Source organism: Hippoglossus hippoglossus, chromosome 22, assembly GCF_009819705.1.
Source record: "Hippoglossus hippoglossus isolate fHipHip1 chromosome 22, fHipHip1.pri, whole genome shotgun sequence".
Lineage (NCBI taxonomy): Eukaryota > Metazoa > Chordata > Actinopteri > Pleuronectiformes > Pleuronectidae > Hippoglossus > Hippoglossus hippoglossus.
This window is the reverse complement of record NC_047172.1, coordinates 14,537,315-14,561,145: the sequence shown is the minus strand read 5'-3', so window position 1 is coordinate 14,561,145 and position 23,831 is coordinate 14,537,315. Positions and strand designations below refer to the sequence as shown.

At 42.2% G+C, this 23,831-nt stretch overlaps 1 protein-coding gene across 2 annotated transcripts; it reads left to right on the top strand.

Annotated features, from left to right (window-relative positions):
- The first annotated feature begins 379 nt into the window (after nt 1-379).
- LOC117755762 (RAS guanyl-releasing protein 1-like) lies at nt 380-15,616 on the top strand. Of its 2 annotated transcripts, none has more exons than XM_034575815.1 (17): nt 380-674; nt 1,259-1,434; nt 6,149-6,254; nt 7,756-7,818; nt 7,902-8,033; nt 9,034-9,187; nt 9,311-9,484; nt 10,294-10,410; nt 10,500-10,775; nt 11,180-11,260; nt 12,040-12,144; nt 12,323-12,432; nt 12,912-13,056; nt 13,208-13,244; nt 13,636-13,767; nt 14,824-15,137; nt 15,230-15,616. In XM_034575815.1, exons 1-17 carry the CDS (start codon nt 538-540, stop codon nt 15,362-15,364), a joined length of 2,394 nt encoding a protein of 797 aa, XP_034431706.1. In that variant the 5' UTR covers nt 380-537; the 3' UTR covers nt 15,365-15,616. The 2 variants fall into 2 exon arrangements, with proteins under 2 accessions (XP_034431706.1, XP_034431707.1); XM_034575816.1 differs by having other exon boundaries at nt 381-674; nt 1,262-1,434.
- The last annotated feature ends 8,215 nt before the right edge of the window (nt 15,617-23,831 follow it).

Sequence of the window (23,831 nt, the reverse complement as noted above, 5' to 3'; positions counted from 1 at the left end):
TATGAGATAATGAGTCATGTAAGAGATAGTAAGTCATTATTTTGAATGGAATAACATCTATTGTTAAAATATTGACTTACAGGATGTTTACTTTACAAAGTCAGGGAAACGGGGGCTTCCATACACTTGTGGGGCCTGATCCTGGCAATTTAATCTGCAACTATCAGTCAGTTACTGAACAAAGTAGAGCAAGGACGGGTTCCTGGTGGGGAATCAAACCTTCATCATTCTCCCTGCTATAAGTCAGTGTAGCATCATTTTGAAGCTGCTGCTTTAAGGTAACACAAAGTGACATAGTGCTGCTTCGAGTGCCTCACTTGTTTCTCCTCTGATCAAAGCAGCTCTTTGATTTAAGCATAAACCTGAACACGACTTTTGGACACGAGTCTGGAGCGCAATGTGCGCGAGTGACAGCAGCGCGGCCGCCCCCTCACACTCTGAATCTTAATTGTGTAACGTCCATTGACGACTCGGCACAATGCTGCTGCCGCCGCTGAGAGAGCGGAGGAGGCGCACCGAGCCGAGCACTGCGATCAGATGCTCCCATCGAGGAGGACACAGATGGACAGCCTCGTTCAGCCGCTCGTCGCCCAGTACCTCGCCATGGGATGTCAGTCGAAAGAGAACCACCAAAACGAAAGTGCGAGTCCGGACGAGAAGGGGAAGGACGATGCGTAAGTTGGATATCTTTTTACTGAGGCGCTACAGGTGTGGTTCTGGCTACAATGTGCGCAGCCTACACATTCAACAGTGATCTGATCATTCCAGCATGTCAGAGTGGTTTTTGAGGACTGCATCTAACTGTAGTATTAACAAGCAGCCTTGTCTCCTGGGGCCATCCAAGTATTTTACGCACAAAAGCGCCACAGGTCCAAAGCTTCCCCAATCTCACTTGTTGCAACTTTCTGACCTGTTGCATTCAAGTGCTTCACACAAATTCCTTCTTGTTTACTGCTCACTTTCAACTGGATGTCCGCGATCAACTGGTATTTCCCCCCCATTTAAAGGAAGGAAATGAGAACAATGAATGGCAAAATTCCGTGTGGGTGGTGGAGGAGGTGGTTTTTAATTCACACAATAGCTCTAAACAGTTTTGTTTTTGCTACACTTCACATGTGTAATAATCTTTGGTCTCATTATAGCGTGGTTTGAAAGACACGCACTATATATGCTCATAGGCAAACAGAGACACACTTTTTTGCCTACATCAAACCCTCCTCTCTCTCCTCCCTCCTTATTGCGTTTGCTCTTTCTCAAGTAGAGCGACTCCAAGATGCAGCTCCAGGGCTAGAGTTTCTCCACCTGGACGTCCTCACAGGTTCCACAGACCCAGCCCGGCCCAGACGGCCCCGACCAAATCCATGACGTCCCTGGGTCACCTCACCAAGGGGGCGAGCTGGGAGGGCATCATCCAGGCCTGCCTGCAGTCCTTTGGTAAGTCCACGCTGAGCTGGCACTTTAGTTTACACAGATTACACAGCAGGTGTAGATGTGTTTGTACTGTTGCAGTATATTGTAATCATAGAACTCTATGGATGTCTTTTTGAAGAAGAAGAAGAAGAAGAAGAAGAAGAAAGACACACTGTTCTGCAGTGCTCGTCTGTGCCAGGCTGAAAGCCTCGATATTGAAAACCGCACTTAATGTGTGATAACATACTGTTTGTAGTTTCTATGACGCTTCTGTTTTTCTCACCACCTTTTCTGGCATTTTGGCAAAAATCTCCGACAAGTTCGGGCAGGTCCCCTCAACAAGAGGAGGGTGGTGTTTTGCATTTGAATGGAATCTCCTAATACAGCCAAGTTTGGAAATGTTTAGTTTGGTATTTTGTCTTTTGAAGAAGAAATATCTCCCAGTGAAGCTGGTCTGATGCTGTGAAAACTATTAGACGGCCATGTATTTGACAGTCATTGTATTATCGTCGTATTTAACTGGATGCAGGATTAATAGAGGGATTTTTGTAAGGGGAAAAAAAAAGCACAGCAGTGATTGAGTAGGCTGGAGTTTGGATCAATCAAGCGATGATCATTGGCCTCGTCAAGTTGTCTGGAGGGCTCTCAGAGTTATGGTGATTGCGTCTCTGAAGAGACAGGCATTCAAATTGCCGTTGCCTGGTTACACAAATGGAGCGGGAGCATTGGAGAGGTGTTACAATGGGCTGCACATAAAATGACATCCCATAACTACATTTATCTGTAGAGAGGCAGAAATTTTAAGTAATAACAGCCTGTTGCTCATTTCTGATTCACAAAGGAAACAGGAGTAAATCAGAGTTAAGGAACGCCATCGTACAATATCAAAAGATCATCTCACTGTCACGATGCAAAAAATGGGATTCATCCGAACATGCTCCAGATACGATCAAGTGTGTCATGACTAGGGTTTTCCTTGAATGGCCTCTCCTGATAAAACAGTGCTCAGCCCTAATACTCCTGGCCCACATCACAGGCGAACCCCTGAGGTCAGTGGCTCCTGCCACCTTTTCAAATGTGAGCGTGCACGTAAGAGCTATTTGAAGGATTACCCGATGGCTGCTTCAAGCCCGGCTGAGCCGAAAGGTCAGCTCCATGAGCAGTGGTCCTCAGATGCTGGCCCAGCCTTTGAAATGCAGAGCGCTATGAGGTGTGGATCAATAGCTATTGACATCATCACCCTCTCTCTTAGGCCGCACTGCGCTGTGCTTCACGCTCTGATCATACTCAACATAACTCATGTAGCCTCTGTACAAGTTGCAAATTTATTTTACATTTGTATTAATTGATGAAATTTACAAGACGTAAAACAGTTGATCCAGGTACTTTTGGTCAGACGCACAGACTGACATGTTGCAAATGTGTTCATTGTAATAGCTTTTATACTTAATATAATTTTTCTACTAATATTATCAATGTCGAAATAATTGTGGATGCTTTTTTGCTGATCAGTCAAAGTTTGATTTCTTATTAGTACCTGGAAAGGCAGAGACAAGATGTTTCAACTCCTCATGACTTAGTTCACTATTCAAAACCATTACATTAACTGTAGTGGTTTTCCTCTGTTTCAGCTGTTTATTCTCTACCTTTAGCTATGTATATTTTAAGAAGTTTTCGATTATTACATTGTATCTTATCTTATATGTATGTATCCATTATTAACGCCACAAAGGAGATTAGGTTTTCAAACTACTGGACAGATTATCATATAACTGGGTTGAAGGAGGTGGTACTGTAAGGGTCAAGAAAGAACTTTGAAATGGTTTAGGATCAGGGGGCGGATCCAGGAAATGTTCTTACACATTGAGAGATAGGGCATTATTCAACACTTTCATTGATTTCTCAGATAATAATTTATAGATCTTAATGAAAAAAAATGATATGTCTAGGAGACTGTTATTTGAGTGTGTGCAGTTGGGTGCAGACCAAAATAAAAATCTGGATCTAGTGAAAAGTATTTATCCATAACTTTTTAATCAATCTATTTTTACCAATGACCTATAATATATACAGATATATTTAATGGTTTAGACTTATTTATTCACATGCACATGATTTGTTTGCAAATTATATTTTCTATAACAGTTGAACTACTCTACAGTTTTTTTTTGTGGAGAACTGAGAAAAATAGCCCTGGTTGGGAAGCACTGCTCTCAAGCATGCATGCATACAAACAGTGTTATCCATGAAGCTACACTGGGTCCTGATTTATCATGGAGAGTTTTGCACAGCGCACAGAGAGATAATCATCATCCTGCATCTGACTCTAAATCCTCTGAAACAAAGGGACCATCCAGACGGATAGCCCCTGTCAAAACAAGGAAATATCCAGGAGCCACACCAAAACCTGCATGTGGCTGATGAGCGTCTGAGATAACCTCAGAAGTAGGCCAGGCGCTGCATGCCCTCGGCAGTGTTTGTTTCCATACAGTATCGCACAGTTCCAGTGTAGCGGGCGGCTGTAGCTTTCCTAATTTTCCAGTCACCAAACAGACGGTCCGGAGGGGATTTCCTCCTGCAATTAACCCTGGGAGGGTTAGTGGTTGGAAAGTTGTGAAAAAAAACGATGGAGCAATTGTTTATGTGACAGGGAGTCATGACTTCCTGTTGTGCGTTCGCCACAGTTCTGACTCCGGCTGCTTCACACCTAATACACACGAGTAGATCGAAGTAAATCAGGCAGGTGGGTTTTTCTTTACGCACATGTTTTAACTACATCTAAGCTCTGCTACTTTACAAGCCATGTATTATTGAATACTAGTGAACGTTTCACTTCTCCTTTACTCTCCTATTGTCTCAACTGGTGAGGTTACTGGGCTTAACTGGTAGCTGCTGTGTCTTGCAAACAGAAACACACCCCATGCAGGATATGCGGGCTGGATTAGTCAGCTGCGGCTGGAGTTGTGAGTTGCTCACAGATAACAAAGATTAGAAAACATGTTGCCATGGCGTCTGAGGTATTTCCAAGGTGATGTGGTTTAAAAGTGGGTCCTCAGACACCTGATGTCCTTGATGATGTCAAGATACTGTGAAAGCTTTAAGTGATACTCAGCTTGACGATTTTGGAAATGTTCTTTCAGCATACAGTGAGGAAGATTAAAAAAGCTTTCAATGTATTTTCATGGTATACTGTATAAATAACATTTTTCAAGCTACAGTTAAATGCTCTTTATATATCAGCCACCAATTTACTGCATGTGTGTTATTCTGGAAAATTGTGATGTTCTGGAATAATTTTATGCCTCTTTGCGACACAGCAGTGACTGGAGGGGTTTTCGGTTTGTTCATCTGTTCTTCTCATTCTCATAACCAGAATATCTCAGGAACCTCTCAAGGGAGTTTCTGAGACAAACTCTCACTTGGAATCAAAGAATTTGGTGGTCAACGATCAGCGTCACAGTGACCTCACATTCCTGTGATCGCGACACTTGACGGAATTTAGTCGACTTTCACTCGCACTCGAGGATGATTTGATTTGATTTTGGTGGTTAAAGGTTATACGTCAATACAATGTGACTTCTTAAGATACATTTTTGGCCTCATGTGTGTATCCAGGGAACACCTGGAACAGACATTCACTTGGACACAAACACGTGTTGATCATATATTGGGGGTTAAAGGTCAAAGGGCAAGGTCACTGTAACATCACGAAACAAGTGTTTGCCGAAGAACTACTCCTTTAATTATGACACGTTTTTCAGACAAATGTCTTAACTGGATGAAGTGATGTAGCAATGACATTTTATATTGAAAAGGTCCAAGGGCACCTTTTCAGTGACATCATAATGTACAACAACACTTCATTACTCGACTCAGCAACAGAGGGAGCGATTGTGACCGTATATGTTGTTATTTGACTGGTTGGCGGCGGCATGATGCAACTATTATGTGGTAACTTTAATTTACTCATCTCCTGTTTCTTTTCAACAAGTGGTTGAAAATAAAACCTCCCTCTCTCCCTCTCTCCCTCTCTGTGGGTCTCAAGATGTCAGATGTTGCATAGAGTCAGATGGGACAGATAAGGAAATACGCTCTGGTCACAAAGAGAGTAACCAAACCGTGATGTATGAGATGAGAAAGGAAGAGCAAAAGATGAGGGAAACAAGCAGAAGAGGTTCACATGATCAGAGGATCATCTTCAGAAACAGGCTCAGTCAGTCATCTGTCTTACCTGGTTAATCTAAGTCTGTGTGGATAAATCTGGAGCTTTACAGTAAAATTCAGTTGTCGTCATCTCATCTTTTTTTGAGAGATATTTTTCTTGTAAACATGACTAATTGATGATCAAAGTTGTTGAGAATAGATTTCTAAGCTGCTATTAATCATAACTGATATCCAGTTACTCTTTCCAGTAAACTTTGTGTAATGATATTATTTTCAACCCTTATAATTCAAATAAGTTAAATATTTAAATGATTACAGACAAACCAAAATATATTAAGTGTACATCTATTGTAAACACTCAGCCTCACAGATTGCAGGGAGGCTAAATGGCTGAAGCACAAGTATGAACACACAAATGTGATGCGTCATACGCAAGATGTGATTCTCGGTTGATGTATTCAGGGGAAACCACATGTCACTGACACAAGTTTTATTTCGAGGAGATGACATGCTGTCCTGTAATGCTGCTCCACTCTGCTGCAAAGACTCGAGTGTGTGCGTTTCTGTCTTGCAGATTCAAACGGTTGCGTATGCGGGAGCGGCCACTTGCTGAACATCACCCTCACCATGCACCGTCTCCTCATCTCCTCCAGCGATCTGCTGGACAAACTCATTACTCTATATCCTTCAACAGCCCATGGTGACGCTCTAAGCGCTACAGATGATTCCAACGGTTCACTGGCCAAATTGGAGCACCAAGTGTAACAAGGGGTCAGATCACTGGCTCCCTGTGTGCCGCTTTTGTTTCGTTGTCAACAGCAACGGGCGATCAAGCTTGTACTTGGCTTGCAACGCAGCCAGGAGCTGTCAGCGCAAACTCTGATAGGAAAGTGGCAGTTTGTGTTTACTCCTGGTGTCAGTCGCCACGTAGACCCGTCACGTCTGTTATTTAACCATTTTTAGCAGCACTGTGTAAATTTCGTTGACTCTGTGTTTCTCATGCTTTTAATAACAGCCAGGGAATCAGAGTCTCTGTTCGATTCTGTCCCTTTCATATATTCCACGTCACACAAGAAAAAAAAAAAGCATGTTTTTGTTGTAATGTCTGGTTACTTGAGTTGAGGGCCCATATACTTCTATTCAGGAAAAAGCAGTGGCGTCATGAAGCCTCTCAGAGGAGCTCACGGGCCCGGAGAGCAGCCTTGGGGTTTCAGGTGTTAATTACCTCTGCCTCGTTCACATACAAATCCTCTTCAGCTATAGATATATATATATATATAAACACAGACCCTCCGTTGGTTAAAGAGGACCCTCGCTTACATGAACCCACGTCACTGCACGCAACAGCGAATGGCCCCCTCTGCTATTTTTAACCCTCTCATTCTGAGCCCAAGACCCAAAAGGATACATCAAATAAATGCAGCGTGTGGGTTAGGACCAGGGAAGAGACACGGGGGCCATTAACAGCCTTCATCGCCGTCTGGCCTTGGGATTGCGTGGGCAGATCTTCTGCTCCCATGACGCAATTAGCCTTTTTATGTGCATCACTTCAAGCCGATTTCTGCCATTCAAGAGCTGTGCTGTTAGTCCCTTTATAAAAGCTGCTGCGTATAACAAGAAAATGATTTTGTGTGTACTGTATATAAATTCACAGGATAATGTTGTTTTCGGTCAACAAGTGCAGAATGTAGGGCAGAGCGGCCGCAGCAATGAATCACGATCTTACGGCTGACGCCATTGATTAAAAACATCTTTTGAGTCCTGCGACTAAACAATGCATATTAATCAACTGTTAGTTCTTCAGAATATGAAACACTGATTGTGTATTTTCTCTTACATTCTGTTCTTCACTTACCTCTGCATGCCAGCATGATTCATTCAGTGATGCTTTCATACGCCTCATGCAGTTGCCTCCTCCCACATTTCCAAATGTCACTTGTTTGCCTTTTAGTTGACTTTCTATAGTTTTTACTCAGTCGTTGTTAGTTTGTGGGAGGGAACCATATGCTAATTTTTACATAGCTGTTATGTATAACGTCTGAGATCAGCCCATTCACTGGCGAGATATTTTCACCTAAATCAAAAGTGTGGCTGAAACTGAACCACTTTCAGAAAATGACACAACAAACAACAACAACTCAGAATGATCTGTTTATATTATTCCTTTACCAAAGTCCTTACATTCAAAACAGCGATGGACAATGAGCAGGCAACAGAGTGTCAGAGGATATGTTACCTCATCAGGTCAGTCTAACACAATGACACATTGTCAGAGTCTGTCCCTCTCTGTGTGTTTCTATCATTCACATATCATCTCTGACCTCCAGACACTGGATCCAGGAGTTCTGGATGATGTTCCGCTTGCACCACAGCTTGTCAGACAGCATGAACCAGTTCCGGGAGCTGATCAGGGAGCAGGGACAGGAGCATCTCTGCTCTCTCCTAGAGACCAAATGGATGTAAGTGTTAATGTCTGACCAGCTGGTGACTGAGACACGACTCTCAGTTGTTTGTTCAGTCGTGGAAAGTCATGAAATCAGTCACGATCAGGAAAACAGACAAACTTTTAGGATGTGGAAGTAGCTTCAGAGTAGATTTGAGGTTTTTGTCACTTTGCTTGACATCAGACACACTAGGTTTTACACTTTGATTGTCCTTTTCCAATTGATGCTATACGTCACATTTGACAACACTGCTAACAACTGAGTAAACTCGGCATTATTTTCTCATTTTTAGAAACTTTGATCTATAGAAAACTATAAGTATGTGTTGCAATTTCTTAGGCAATATATGTAGATGTCTTTGAAATTACTTTTTCAAGACTCCAAAACCCAAAGATATTTAGTTTATATCCTTGAAGGACTCCTTGAAACAGCAAATATATTTTTTAAATATTTTGCTTAAATGATTTTAAATGAACTTATCTAGCTTTATTTCAAAATTGTCAACTAATTAATTGAGTAATTGTTCCTGCTCTGTTCAAATGAAAAAAAATGTTTTGGTAGTATCATTACATGAAATAGAAAATGCAATGTGCATAATTTCCTGCCTCCTTTACTAGCTGCATTCTGATATATTTTTTTATTGAAAATTTGTTGTAGATTTGTTAACTACTGACTTTGTCATAAGGCTGGGTGACAAAACAATATCAATAATTATCACAATATAATCTTTATCAATAGCAATATAACTAAAGTCCAATATATATCGATACATCATTTGTATTCCTCTGTCAATAAGAAAGTGTAAACCCACAACCTTCACTCAGAGGCAAAAATCTGTCTTTAAAAGTAAAAATATAATAATCCTGGTACATTCATAATTACTGATATCAACTGAAAAGGAAACGATTAACTTAATATAATTTCTGGCTAATTTTCCCAGCCCTAGAACTCATAAGCATTGCAGCCTTTGCCGATGGTAGATGTGGTTATGTTATTCTTCCGTGGTGTGTTGTAGAAATGAACGAGATTGGTCGTGGAAGGCCAGCCAGAAGATTAAAGCCAACAGCAGTAAAAAGAGGAAGGTTTCTCTTCTTTTCGATCACCTGGAGCCCATCGAGTTGGCCGAGCACCTCACCTTCTTGGAGTTTAAATCTTTTTGCAGGATTTCAGTGAGTATACACGACCATGACAATTCAAACATGTAAAAAAACACTGAGCATTTCCTCTTCAGGGGAAATGCCTTGCAGTTTCCGTGCAGCAGTTAACGCTCCTGTCTCTGATCTCTCCATCAGTTTGTAGACTATCAGAATTACATTCGCAGCTGCTGCATGAAGGACATCCCCGCGATGGAGCGTTCCATTGCACTGTGTAATGGTATCTCCCAGTGGGTTCAGCTGATGGTGCTGAGCCGACCGACCGCTCAGCTGAGAGCTGAGGTTTTCACCAAGTTTATCCACGTTGCAAAGGTAGTGGTTAAATCAGTCCATCACTATTTCTGCTCTTACAATTTCTGTTCCTCACTTAGCGGGGGAAAAAAAAGGGAACCATATTTTACACTTTTTTCTTTTTGCTTGCGTCTACGTGCTATTGTTCACGCACATTATTTAACAAATGACTACCTATCACACTGTAGACGCTACATAACTGGTAGTTGCATAATGCGTATTCACAGAGATGTGGTAATGAATCTCGAGAGCTCTGCTGCAGCCTTTTAGCATATCCAAAGATTTTACCAATAGAAAAGTATTAACTGAATGCAAGCTAATGGAGTCGTCAAGCAGAGTGCACTCGCACATTGAGTTAGTGGAAGTGGAAAAGAGACACTCATGACAGTAGCTGCCGATCAGACCTTGTCTTGCTAAAACCACTTCAGTATGAAGCTGCATGCGACCTGCTGAGAAGGTGATGTGCTGGCGTAAAGGAGCCGTTAGGCAGGCTTTTACTCTGGAGGGGCCTCTTGCACTGTAACACTAATGCACCAGACTGCTGCTGCTGCTTACTGCTGTCAACCTCAAATCCCACGGGTGTGGGAACGAATTTCACACCATAATGCTCCAGCGACAGCACGAATTAGAGAACTGAACGAGAGGGAAAGGCACTTTCAAAAAGAGAGTGAGATATCAGAGCATAAGAAAAGCCAACAATGTAAGTGGCTTATGTAATGGCAGTGTTGTGAATCATATAACCAGGGATACCTGGAACAAGTTTAATTGTGCGTGTTTATATGTGTGCGCGTGGATGGACTGATGTGTGTTTTTATGTGTGTGTCCTCTAGAGTCTACATCTTATGCACAACTACAACACATTAATGGCAGTGGTGGGGGGCCTTTGTCACAGCTCCATCTCCAGACTGAAAGACACAACCTCACATGTACCTAGTGAGGTCACTAAGGTAAACGACAACTAAACACCTACGACGAGGATTTAAAAGCCGAGGAGTCTCATATTATTCTTTTGAAATAAATTCTGTTTAATCCCTAGGTGCTGAATGAGATGACTGACCTGCTGTCCTCATGCAGAAACTATGACAACTATAGACAAGCTTACAGCAGGTGTACAGGTTTTAAAATCCCAATCTTGGGCGTCCACCTCAAAGACCTTATTTCCGTCAATGAGGCCATGTCGGATTACGTAGAGGACAACAAGGTCAACGTCCAGAAGCTCCAGGCCATCTACAGCCACATCAACGAGCTGATCCAGCTCCAGCAGATCCCACCCAGGCTGGACGCCAACAAGGACCTTGTCCATCTGTTGACGGTTGTTCACCTTTCTGTTTGTTTTTTAAAAACTATTATGAAGCTTTGTGTGAATCACTGCATTGCATTGAACGCAGGCACAGATGCAAATGAGGGTGTTACAGCATGTGGATTGTCTGCCCTAGTGTGGGTGGGATGAGAGACTAGTATCTATGAGTGTGTGGGTGACGAACTGAGTGTGACAGAGTGAGTTGAGATTGCTGTATTGTTGTGTTATCTGTGTGCTGTGTGTGCTTTTAATCGTACTTGAACAACAGAATGCCCATGAACAGACAATAGTTAGCCTGTGACCCAATTGGCCTTCATCAAAAACATGTTTCAAGGAGAAATGTGGAGACACAAAGCGCTCTTTCTGTTTTCTGTTTACAAGCCATGTGCTGACATGTGTTCGCTCTTTCCCCACAGCTGTCCTTGGACCTTTATTACACAGAGGATGAGATCTATGAATTGTCTTACACCAGGGAACCCAAGAACTGTAAAGCACCGGTGAGTGATGAATAACATGTTTATTTTCTTTGTTATCTACCAGTAGATGGGATGTTTAACGTGTCCGTACAGTAAAAATGAAGATACAGCAATCGATGAATATTAGCTTAGAGACTGTTGGGGAAACAGCTAGCCTGTCATTTGCCAGATACCCACCTAACTAGCTATAGGGCTAAAGGATAAAAGCAAAAGATGAAAAAGTCTTGAAGAATTTGATATTTTGGGGATGGCACATTCTTGAGTAGTTGAGATTATCGATAGCACCCTGGACACTAAATAGCCACAGTCATACACTGTATATAAAGATGGACGATGAATCACCACTTTCTCCCACTATCCAGAAATTAATCGTGAGTGTCAGCTGTCAACCATGAATAAAAGTACCAAAGATGACAGAAATCATCTTTCAGAAAAATTTGACTGATGTTTACTTTGACTTTATAGTTGATCCATGTCCCATCCACAAGCATGGAGGAGGCAGGGTTTATGACCTATACTGCAAACAGCCAACAAGTGGCAATCAAGACACTTTGGCTTCACTTTTTGGGAGCTGTCATGTTGTCCATCTTATTGACAGTCTATGGCTACACCTAGCAACCAGTTAGCTTGGCTTTTAAAATTTGTATTTGTCCCTTAGTTAACTGAGTTGCTTCTGCTACTGAAGAGCACTGTCTAACATAGATTTAGTCTCAAAGAATTGTCCAGATAATATTGTATATATTTATATTTATATAATATATGTCATATTGATTTGTAACGACTTATTAATTTTCTACCAGCCAGCCACCCCCTCAAGACCTCCTGTGGTTGTGGAGTGGGCATCAGGAGTGGCTCCCAAACCGGACCGCCGAACCATCAGCAAACATGTGCAGAGAATGGTGGACGTGAGTGCTTCCGTTTTAAAGTGTAGCCTCCGCATAGCTGCTGACTAAAACTGTTATATAACAATAATATTTATTTTAACTATTCTTCTGCACGCCGTCACTATGACAGCCAGCCCTTGTGGCCATTGTTCACGATCAGGCCAGCACCAAAGGGTTTTTTTCCTCTTGTCTTTCGCAGTCTGTGTTTAAGAACTACGATCACGACGAGAACGGTTTCATTTCTCAAGAGGAATTTGAGAAAATTGCTGCTAGCTTTCCATTTTCCTTCTGTGTCATGGACAAAGAGAAGTGAGTGTTTGGCAGGTCTCACACACACACACACACACACACACACACACACACACACACACACACACACACACACACACACACACACACACACACACACACACACACACACACACACACACACACACACACACACAATTGTGACTTCAGAGGGGAGGAAGCCAAAGTGGTATTTGTTCTGATGAGCGGAGCAACAGGAAACAGATAATAGCTGCAGAACTAACCATACCCCCCACCACTAACTTATTTCTCATGCACGCCCTGTGTTGCATGTGATTCCTGAACATGACAACTATCACAGTTAATGTTACCATGATTTCACATCACACAGTGACAAAGTGGCATTCTATGTTTAGCACATGGGGCAGATGAGTGGGTGCAGTCATAAATAAATCAGGTCTAAAAATGTCTGTTGAAAAGTTAAATCATTTCCAGTAGTTTCCTCTCTTACATATACTGTGTGTGTTGGGGTTGTCCAGGGAAGGCCTCATCAGCAGAGAGGAGATCACAGCCTACTTCATGCGGGCCAGCGTCCTCTGCTCCAAACTGGGACTTGGGTTTGTCCACAAATTCCAGGAGACCACTTACATGAAGCCCACCTTCTGCGACAACTGCTCAGGATTTGTAAGTCAGCACACAAACTCAAGAATGAAGCTGTTTGAGACACAAACACTGTTGTATTACATCACTGTCACTGCAAATACCATTATCACATTTAATCTTGCGTATATTCCATTATTATTGAGTGTTTTTTTCTCCATTGTCTTCTTCACAGTTGTGGGGTGTCATCAAGCAAGGCTACAGATGCAAAGGTAGTTTTTGCACTCTACCCGCTGTGCTACTTCAGAGCTTCATTTCTTGGCCAATTGTCGGTATCGTGCTTGATTTTCAAGCCGAGGAGTTGTAGACAGTGTAGTGCAGGTAAAGGGAAGCTATCTTAGGAAGGTGCACTGTGGTTTTCTATGTTGCATATAGCGAGCTGAACCCTGCAGCACATCAAAAACAGAATGTTTGCAGTCAGAACCACAATTTGCACTCCTCCCCCAACCTTCAAAACAGACGAGAACTATTTGCAGTGAGCATGCAAAGGTCTGAGAGTTGCATTTGCAGAACCGATAGTGTTCAAACAGAAGTCAGTTTGTCAAAGTTGGACTGTCGCTGATTCCTGTTCTAACATGTTGCACATTCTTCTGCTCTGCACAGACTGTGGAATGAACTGCCACAAGCTGTGCAAGGACCAGGTGGCGTTTGAGTGCAAGAAGAACGCCAAAGTGTCCAATGCCACAGACAGTCCTACACCGAGCTCAACGCCCGTCACCGCAGGCACCTATGAGGGTGGGTAGAGGTGATGGGGTTCTTTCACAGCATTATTTATATATATATATATATATATATATATATATATATATATATATATATATATATATATATATATATATATATATATATATATATATATATAGAGTCCCATTTAAAAACATGCTATTTTTAATCACAGTCACAACAAATACAAATTATGAAGACCACAACATACATCTATAATCACTAAATCTTTATGCTATGTGCCATCTGGTGGCTGTGAACTGTCACAAATACCGTATTGGGATTATTCTAGAAATCGTGCAGCCACTGCCTGGCACACAGTGCAGCTTCACATTAGCTTGCAGCATCTGAAAGTAAAGAACTCTGGAGTGCAGGGTCTACAGTCTGGGTTATTTCCCTCCAGTCGTTTCATTTACAATAATACTGAGACACCCACCGGCTGCAAGAAGGCTGCTGTATTCAGAGCAGAAATACTTTCAGTTTTACTTAAAAGGGATTGGCACAACAAGAAACATCTTAAAAACACTGAGACTATATTAACAGAGCCCCCACTATAAATTATAGAGAGGGTTTGGTATCTATAGATGTATAAATTACATCTCTAACTTGATGTTTTGTTGTGTGGTTTATTTATGATAATAATATAACACTTTATTTACATTGCACTTTCCTTAACAATGTTACAAAGTGCATTAACAAGAAGAAGTAAAACCTAAAAATATAGACTAAAAGAACATTGGCCACAAGAGATAAAAAACAATGAATTAAACAAATGCAAATCAAACATTGTTAAAAGATTTCAAAAAGGGGAAGGTTTTGAGGTGAGATTTAAAAGAAGAGGTAGTGTGTTTCGGTTTTGGGGAACAGAGACATTAAGTGTGGGAGCTCTTTGTCACAAACCACAGCCTGGGAGTGACCAGCATGGCTCCAACTGCAGATCAACTGCAGATCTGTGATATTTGGCTTCTGTTTCAAAATCTACTGTTTCAAGTATTATTCTCCTACATGAAAATTGGAAAGTTTTAATATCTCTCATTAGGAATAATAACTTCCTGTCGCACTCTTCAGGTTCAGAAGACTGTCCCTTCCCCTATCCACCTGATGACAGCAAAGACTGGAGCCCGGACTCCCCAGTCACCTCCACTCTGAGGCCCCGGAAGGTCCACAGTGGCACCCAGACAGAGCCGATTTTCGCTGCATCCCCCTCAGCCAGTCGCTCTCAGCCTGCACTGTTAGTCCCAGCAGCGCCCCCCCTCACCTCATGTCCCAGCCCGGTACCCCAGAGGAAACACTGTGCCAAGTGGGAAAACAGAGCTTCTGTCATGCAAAAGCCTAAAGAATCAGAGGAGGATAGCAAACCTACATATGAATCTCTAGATTCAGTGCGTATCAAAACCAAAGTTTCCATTTTTCTCTACACGGTTCTTGAAGGCACCTCAGCTGTGTCAATACAAATCTTCTGTGTCTTTCCCAGGACAACCAGAGGCTGCAGAAAGCCAACGAGACACTACGGAGGAAGCTGAAGGAGACCGAGCGGGAGGTGGAGATCTTAAAGACGCTGCTGAAGAGACACGCTCTCCACCCTGTGGAGGAAGACTCCTCATCCTAGTCGTGTACATACAGTTTACTGAGCCTCCTCCAGGGAGACCGCTGCTGCCCCCTTATGGGGGCATGCATTCAATCTGGATTCAATATTTAACTTGGTGGTCATTAACAGTGCAAGTAATTTATCTGTGTAAAGAAACCTAGGCAACCAGGCATCAGGTGGTAAACAGTGGGAAACAATGCAATCAAAAATATATTCAAATCAGTATGTCACCAATAATGAGGTTACGGAATTTTTTAAGTGTGTATGCTTAGTGCTGTGAATACAGTTTACCAATTTGATACTAAAATAAAACACACACCAAAGTTACTTTACAGTATGATGATGCTAAAAGGTGTAAAAAGTGTTACATTTAGAGAAGTGAGCAGAAAGAGTCCCTTGTACAGTTTTACAGGAAAATTGCAATTTGCTGAGCCCACAGAGTAGTACCAGTTGGAATTGAGTTTTCTGTGAAAAGTATGTGAACATTGAATGAAGGAGTGTCGTATTGGAGTGAAAATATAGCTAAATGTGTTTGATCAATTCTTGATCAATTAATAGCCTTAGACATTTATGTTAAACATAAAATGGAAATCAGGGACCGCAGTGAACTGTATGCAGCGAAATATCTATCAAAAACAAGTTGTGCCATGTATGACAGATGTGTTATTATTATTATTATTATTATTAGAGATGTTCCAATACCAATTCCTCCCACCCGATACCAAAACCAATACCTTGACTGCATATCGGCCAATACGAGTACCAATTTGGGAGCGTCTTTGTCGAATTGATTACGTCATTCGAATGTTTGTTTCCAAAGATATCTGCTGCTTTTCTTCCTTTTTCCCCATTTGCGTTGGTGACCTCCTCGTGCTCTTTCTTATGATGGTTCCTTATGAGATTGCTAGAGTTGTAATTGGGGACAACCCCTCGAAACTGAAGTCTTGCATACGTACATGTCGCCGTTTTACTTGTGGGACTTTACAGTGAGAAATATTGCCAAATTGCTGCCATTTTAGCTAGCTGGCTAGCTGGCTAACGCTACACTACCAGAAATCACTCCTTTCACCTCAATGTCAGTAAAGCATAACCGCTGTTTTAATGTGGTGAAGAAGAAGTGATTTCCAGGAAAAGAAAAGTGCAGTTTTATCTGCGTGAAACTAATTTACTTACTTACTTAAAAGTCGTGGTAACGGATCTGTACATAGATTTGCGTACTCGCCGATGCCCGACCTGGCATTTTCGTCTGTATCGGAGTAGTTTATGATGCTATTAGAACATCTAGTAATAATAAACTAATAAGAGCCCACTGATGATAGCAGCAGAATGAAATATCAGCACAGTCAGAATGGCCTCAACAGAACTGAAGTTAGCGCAGCGTTCATATTTATTGTCTCAAACACTACACAATGGTTCAAAGAGTGAGATAAATGAACATTTTGTACAGTGTGCTGGTACTTTCAGTGAATTGTTTATGCTTGTGTGTGTGTTGGCATCATATTGATACTTTCTATTTTTAATCGTGCAGCCATGTCATTCAATTACCGAGTGGTCCACTGTAGCAGTGTTGTGCTCTGAATGGGAGTGGAGATAGATGTGTTTGTACTATGTATAATGTTCTGTATATATGCACAGTGTCGTCTTAGTTATAGGTTCACCCCCCCCCCCCCCAGTATTGTTATCTTATTGTTATAATAAACTGTGTGCGTTCTATATGAAACCATTACCTGTGCTGCTCTGCTTGACCACTGGAGGTCACTAAAGCCTCATAATGTTCCTCCAGCTTCTTGTTAATGATTGTTGACTTCCAGTTTTCAGATGCCCGAGGGCCTGCACTGTAGATGTTGCACTCTAATTAGCTGTGTGTGAGACTGTTGCTGTCAAATTAGAGAGCAAAGGGGGATCATAGTCAGACACAACTTTAAATGAGTTTACTTTCACTGTAAAGTTTAAAAAATGTTATTTAAAAGAAATTTCTGTATCCATAACATGGATGGATGGATTTGTGGAGACGTGAACCTTTGAGGACAGGCTGTGTGTCACACGTTGACTGGAGACTGTGCCAATCTGCCCTGTCCCCTGGGCTCTGCTGCTCGTAATGAGTCCAGCTCTGCAGTTAATGTCGGTCGATAATGAGAAGGCGACTGTCTGCAGCTGGAGAAGCACAAAACCAAACCGTGCACTTAATCCTTCAGATTCTTTACATTTCTTTAAGATGCTCTGCACTGCTATTCTTGGCGCTGTCGGATATTTCTATAGATTCATTTGACTCAGATATTGTGCGTCTTCATTTCTTGCAGCTGTAATGACTTGTTGCCTCTACACTGGCTGGTCAGTGAGCATAGACCCAATGGAGAAAAAATAGGGATCGTCTCTGATGCGTAACAGCAGCTCCCCAGCCTTGCCTAGGGGACAGCTAATTTACTTCTATTTGAATGTGACACTGCAGCTGCAGGAGCCTAGCAGGCTCCATGCTCACTCTAATGCTGAATAATTTCCAATATCATGGCCAGCTGAGGGAAACTGACAGAGAGAACACGCGTTAAACTCGAGGGGATGATGCCCCAGCAAAGGCCGCTTCTTCCCGCCCCTCCGTCACAGCTGTAGCACAAGCTTGAGAGGAGAAATGTACTTACCCTGACATATTAGAGCAGTCATCCTAAAGATAAATATAATCAGTCTAAAATCCATTTACAAACCCAACGGAGAATGTAAACATAATTAATTGCAGTGGTTTAAGCCTGAGGGAGATTTCAAGACGTATGTTGGTTAACTCATCTGCTGCATAACTTAGCAATCCACACACAGAGCAAAATATGACACCTCAGAAGTCAGTCTAATTACAGTGGGCAGACAGATGATTTATCACCCCGACATCGGGGCACTTGAGGGAATCGGGCCATTGTGAGATCCCCATATTTAACTGAATGTGCTCAGTCTAATGAACACACTCCAAAACTAATTAGGAAAGATGCAGAACATCCCATTATGTTCCCCTGAAAGCTGAGTGTAGGACACGCAGAAGAACACAAAAAGAACACAAAATGTTACACAGTGCAAACACGGAGAGGAGGAGAGCCAGTGGTGGCAGGAAACAGAGACGCCACACTAATTCCCTTGATTATTAAACCAAGTTCATTAAGTTCTAATGGTGGCCACAGGACCTCAGTGGAGGAGCAGAGGAAGAGAAACTGTTAGTGGGAGGGAAAAAGAGGAAAAGAGACATTTTGAGAGAATCTTCTGGAGGTGGTTTGATAATTGTGTGAAGCCGCGGTGAGTTTTTTAATTAACCTTGATGATAACAGAGGAGTGTAACAGGAGAAGGGCCGTGCAGGAAAAACAGCACCGCTCTGCTGTGTCTCATTTTGAGACACCCTTTAATAATCATGTAGCTTTAGAATAAATTCACGTGGCAGCTCCTCTGCGTCGTCCACATCCACACAAGAGAAATAGATGGTAGAATTCACTCTAACCATTTTCAGTCGTGACCTCCGGAGGATGTCCCAAAAACGGGGTCCAGACTTTCTCCGATGGTTACCTTTCACATATTAACAACACAGCATGAGATGCTCTTGTCGAGAAGTTGCGTTACCAAAAATACTACAAACATTTGGACGTATCCGAAGTACAAAGCGAGATAAAGGCAAGCAGAAGGCCATATGGAAGTGAGGAAATGTTCTGGTCAAATGTTTTATAGAACCTTGACGATGAGCAGTGACGAAACCATTTTCCTATGTTCTGGTCTACGTAGGATTTGTGACGTCTGATGAAACCTGCTCTGACCCGACAGACTATACAATGGGGAAAATAGCTTGAACCAGGTCGGGGACTGGCCATTGGTCTTTGGTGGTATTCAACACCAAGAGAGTATACAGCAATAAGCTCTCTTTTAGGCGTATCACTGTCCACGTTGTGTGCCCTGGTTCGTGAAGTGACATTGGTCTGTCTCAACACTAATTACACGGATTCAATACAAGTTTATGGTTTCACACACTCACATCATTATCACAGGTTTTCTCCTTATCTTTGCACTCACATTAGTAAATAAAAAAGTAAAAATCAATCATTTTTGGTTTTTGTACACCGCTACATTTCGACACCACTGATCCCATAACCCAGCTGGGTCTTGGGGGCGGTGCACGGAGGAGCGGTGTACCAATCACATCATGTGATCTGCCCACACTAAGGGCCCGGTTACACAAACGCGAAGCAATTCAAGTTCACCAAACTCGCTGCGCTACAGACAGACAAATGTTTTATTCACCTGCTAGCTTGCACAGGTTGGATGGGAAACCAGGAGGTGAATGTTTGCCACGGAAACATTTGCGTATGTGTGACTGGGCCCTAATGCAAATATTTATCAAAACAAACTCTTTTCTCCGCATTTGGGCCTCATGTCCACACAAACCACATTTCAAGTCACTAAAACTCAGATTTCCTTCCAAAATGCACATTTTTGAAAAATTCCAGTTTCTGTCTATCTGTGTGTACAGGTAAATGATGACATCGCAGATTACTTTGCTCGTGCCCAGTTGCTTTGAAATAACAACAATGGCAGCTATAAACCAATATCTTTACATTCGGTCAGCACTGCTAGCTAGCTGCTAGCACTGCCTCTTCACCACATGACCAGCATCTGCCTCGCCCTGTATTACCTGTACATAAGCTCACAATGTTATTCTCTGGTATTTGTATTCTAGCTGTATTCATTATTTTTTGTCTTTAATTTACCTTGTCTGCTGCATCAGTCCTTCTTCCTGGTTTGGCCAAAAGATGTGACTTAGGGCGGAGCCTGTTTAAATACAGAGGCCCAGCAAATAGACCAGACCAAGTTCTGGATCAAGATAGGGGGGATTTCTTTGTATGAGGTTTTGATTGTTGTCTATGTTGTTCCCGACCTATTGTTTCAAATAGTCTGATGAGCCAGAATATATTTCGCCCTCTCTTCTCCCATTTGTTGGGTCAGATTTTTGAGTTTATGTTTTGTTTGCAGTATTTTTTTTAGTAGGGTTCTGCTTTTTACTCAGTGTGCTTGTCTTTCATTCCTTCATATGTTTGAAGTTGCTTGGATAAAATAAATCCCATCTTTAAAAAAAAGAATCCTCTGCTCCTTTGTCCTTCAATCACTTGGCACCTGTCAGGATAGAGAGAAAAGAGGTCAAGTAACAGCAAAGAATTCTGAATTCCTCAGAATAAAGATGTGCACCCTAGAATGTGGATACTTGACCGTAGCCCATTGGGACCTGAAGAGCTGGGCTGGGTTCAGACCAAAATTTTGAAATCATATTCGTTCAAGTTCAGTCACGTTGGCTGTGGTATCGACTTTTTTACTCTGCACGTGCCTTGTAATTGGGGAAAACATATGGCACGGATTGGGTTTGGGCCAAACATGAAACAACAACAACAACAACAAGCATGTTCTATATTTCGGCTGCAGATAAGTAAACATAACGACACTCACAGGAAGTTGAGTTTTAAACACAGTTTTAATTTAGGCTGCTTTGTGCAGGCTGTGTATCATGATAATTTGATAACATATAATGATTCACATCATGAGAGAGGAAACAGGACACAGCTTGCAGTTACATGCTGTTTTGGTAACGTGAGATTTATGTTAATACAGAATTCACCAGTGCAGCTGCCAGAGTGATTTACGATTGATGTGCATTTCGCTCTTATTGCTCCTCAAGGTGAACTTTGGTGCAGCGTGATGTGACGGGGGAACAAACAAAAAAAGCAGTTGTAATTGTTGCATGAAATAAGTGCTGCACGTGTGATCACAAAGTTGAATTGAAGAGAAGATAGTTCAGTTGTCTATGTCTTGTTTCATGTTTTATGCAGTAATCATAGTAGCCAAGAAGTTATGCTGCCAAATTGCAGTATGAGGTTTGATGTAAAGCATGTACCTAAGCCAAGAACAGAAGGCTGGGTGGTAACAGAACACAGACAGATGCAGAGGAGGATGTATTGATGGAAAAAAGGAAGAAGAATGAAAATGGAGGGACAAGAGCAGAGAGAAGAGTGGAAGCTGCAGTGTTGGAACAGCCAGAGCGCCTTTCGACTCGGAGCAGAACCCTCTGAAACAACACAATCCAAGATCAAGGAAAGTCAAGCAAAGCACCGCTGCAGCAAAGGGACAGATATAGAGCGAGAGGAGGAGGCAGTGGTAGGAGGAGAGTGAGTTTTCCCCTCGCTGAGAATTCCTGATGAAGGTGAGTAACACAGAGCAAATGAAGCGCTCTGTCTATATCTGAACCCTCCAAACTCAACATCTCCTTCTGTTTCCGCGGAGCTCCGGGACACAGTTGGACTCCCCCGCCTGCCTAGTGGGAACCTCAGTCTGCTGCTCAGAGTGCAGCAACTCAAAAATAGAACGCGCACTGCAGATCACTGAAACCAGAAATTACCTCGATCTGCAGGATAGATCATAGATCCTGCCTCCTCCATGTTAACGGATTCGACATAAACCTATCTAAAAAGTCAAGGTAAACAAATTAAATTTCACAGTTAAATGCGGTGTGACTTACTTCTTTACTTCATTTATTTTTCACAGCACCTTTAAAAACAGAGTCTACAAAGTGCTGTGACAGGCAAAGGAGATGCAGGATGCTCAGGGGCCAAACGCAAACATTCACTTACACTGATACAAACAGTTGATGAATAAAAGCAATAAGAGGAGAGCATCACGTAAAAGCAGACATTTCAAATAAAAAGAATTGGGACAATAAAAAGAAGTTGACATTACATCAAAGCAAATAAACAACAAATAAAAAGAATCACACCAGTAAACATAAAAAATAGAAAGACAGCATCACATAAAGGCAAGTCTGTAAAAATGGGTTTTAAGAAGTGATTTAAAAGAAGTCATCTGTAGCCCTTATCTCCTCAGGCAGGTCGTTTCAAAGCCGAGGGGCCTTGATGGGAGAAGTATGGTCACCTTTAGACTAAAGTCTCGGCTTTGGAACAGTCAGAAGGGCCCCACCTGAGGATCTAAGGTTTTTATTAGTTATTTGATGCTACAGAAACTGGGTGAAATGTCATGATTGACAGCTGAGAATGACTCATAATCGGCACATGTACTGGCGGGACCTCTATACCACGGCTCGACACCACGGTAGCTCCTGCGCAGAATCTGGCTCCAAATGGACAAGATGGCAGCGTTCATATCGAGGCTATTTTGGCGTCATTTCTGGACAGTGGGAGGAAGAGGAGACACATCTTCCATCTTTATGTAAACCCTATGGTCTGTGTCTGCCTGGCTGTCTGTTAGCAGAACCTATTTTCTTTAAACTTGGTGGAAGGGCAGAGTCTGAGCCAAGGAAGAACCCATTTACATTCGGATCGGATTCGATCAAGGTGGCTGATGCAGGATATTTATCTTTCACTTTTTTTAACATTGCAAAATAGGGCATAGTTTAATATTTTTGTGAATTTCTCATGAAATAATGTAGAAATCTTGATGAAAAAATAAACCAGGCATACTTAGGGGATAGATATATGTAAGAGTGAGTCCAATTTGGTGCAGCTTGATTGAATTTAAGGGCACTGTTGGACCTTGGCGGAGGTATGTGCTCTACTGAGTGCCATTCATAGTTTTATATATCATTTAAAATAGTTTTAATATAAGGCCAGTGGTGCTCATAAGCTTGGTATTCTTCAACATCCCTTTTGAGCCGCACCACCTGCATGCCTCAAAACATACAGTACATGAGGCTGTGTCACTGGCGGCTTTGCATTACAATTAACTTATGGTTAAGACTGTTGCTTTTCAGCACAACAGAAGAGATGACATCAACTTTAAATTAATATCCCCTCTCAGATTCTTCGTGCGCTGGCAGGACATTATTGCTTTCCTTGAGGCAAGACCTCTACAGCTGCTGCACCTCATTAGCATACACCAGCCTGTAGACGTGGTGTTTGCACGGCGTATCTCCACAAACAATCACAGCTCACTCCAGTGTGTGTGTGTGTGTGTGTGTGTGTGTGTGTGTGTGTGTGTGTGTGTGTGTGTGTGTGTGTGTGTGTGTGTGTGTGTGTGTGTGTGTGTGTGTGTGTGTGTGTGTGTGTGTGTGTGTGATCCAGTAGCAGCAGCAGACTCATGGTGGATTTCATCGAAGTCGACTGAAAGTAAAAACAGTGAGGACAAATTTAATAACCCGAGCAATGGTTTTTACATCGTGCACAGTGTGATGGCACATGAAATGAATCATCTGCAATAAGTGCTGCATGTCCACTGACTGCATCCCCATAAAAAGTGGAAATACAAATCCGATGCAACACTCTGCTATTAGAGAAAGGCCAGAAATTCACTGCTAGCATATTTCCAGGCTCTTGATTGAACATTTCGACCCAGGAACCCTGCCGCCATTGATATTCACCCCAGCATGCGATGTGTTAACGCTGCAATCAAACCAAATCATGCTCAAATTTCAGGGACCACAGATTCTGAAACACTATCACTGAGGTAGAGTTGCGATAATTTGCGGAA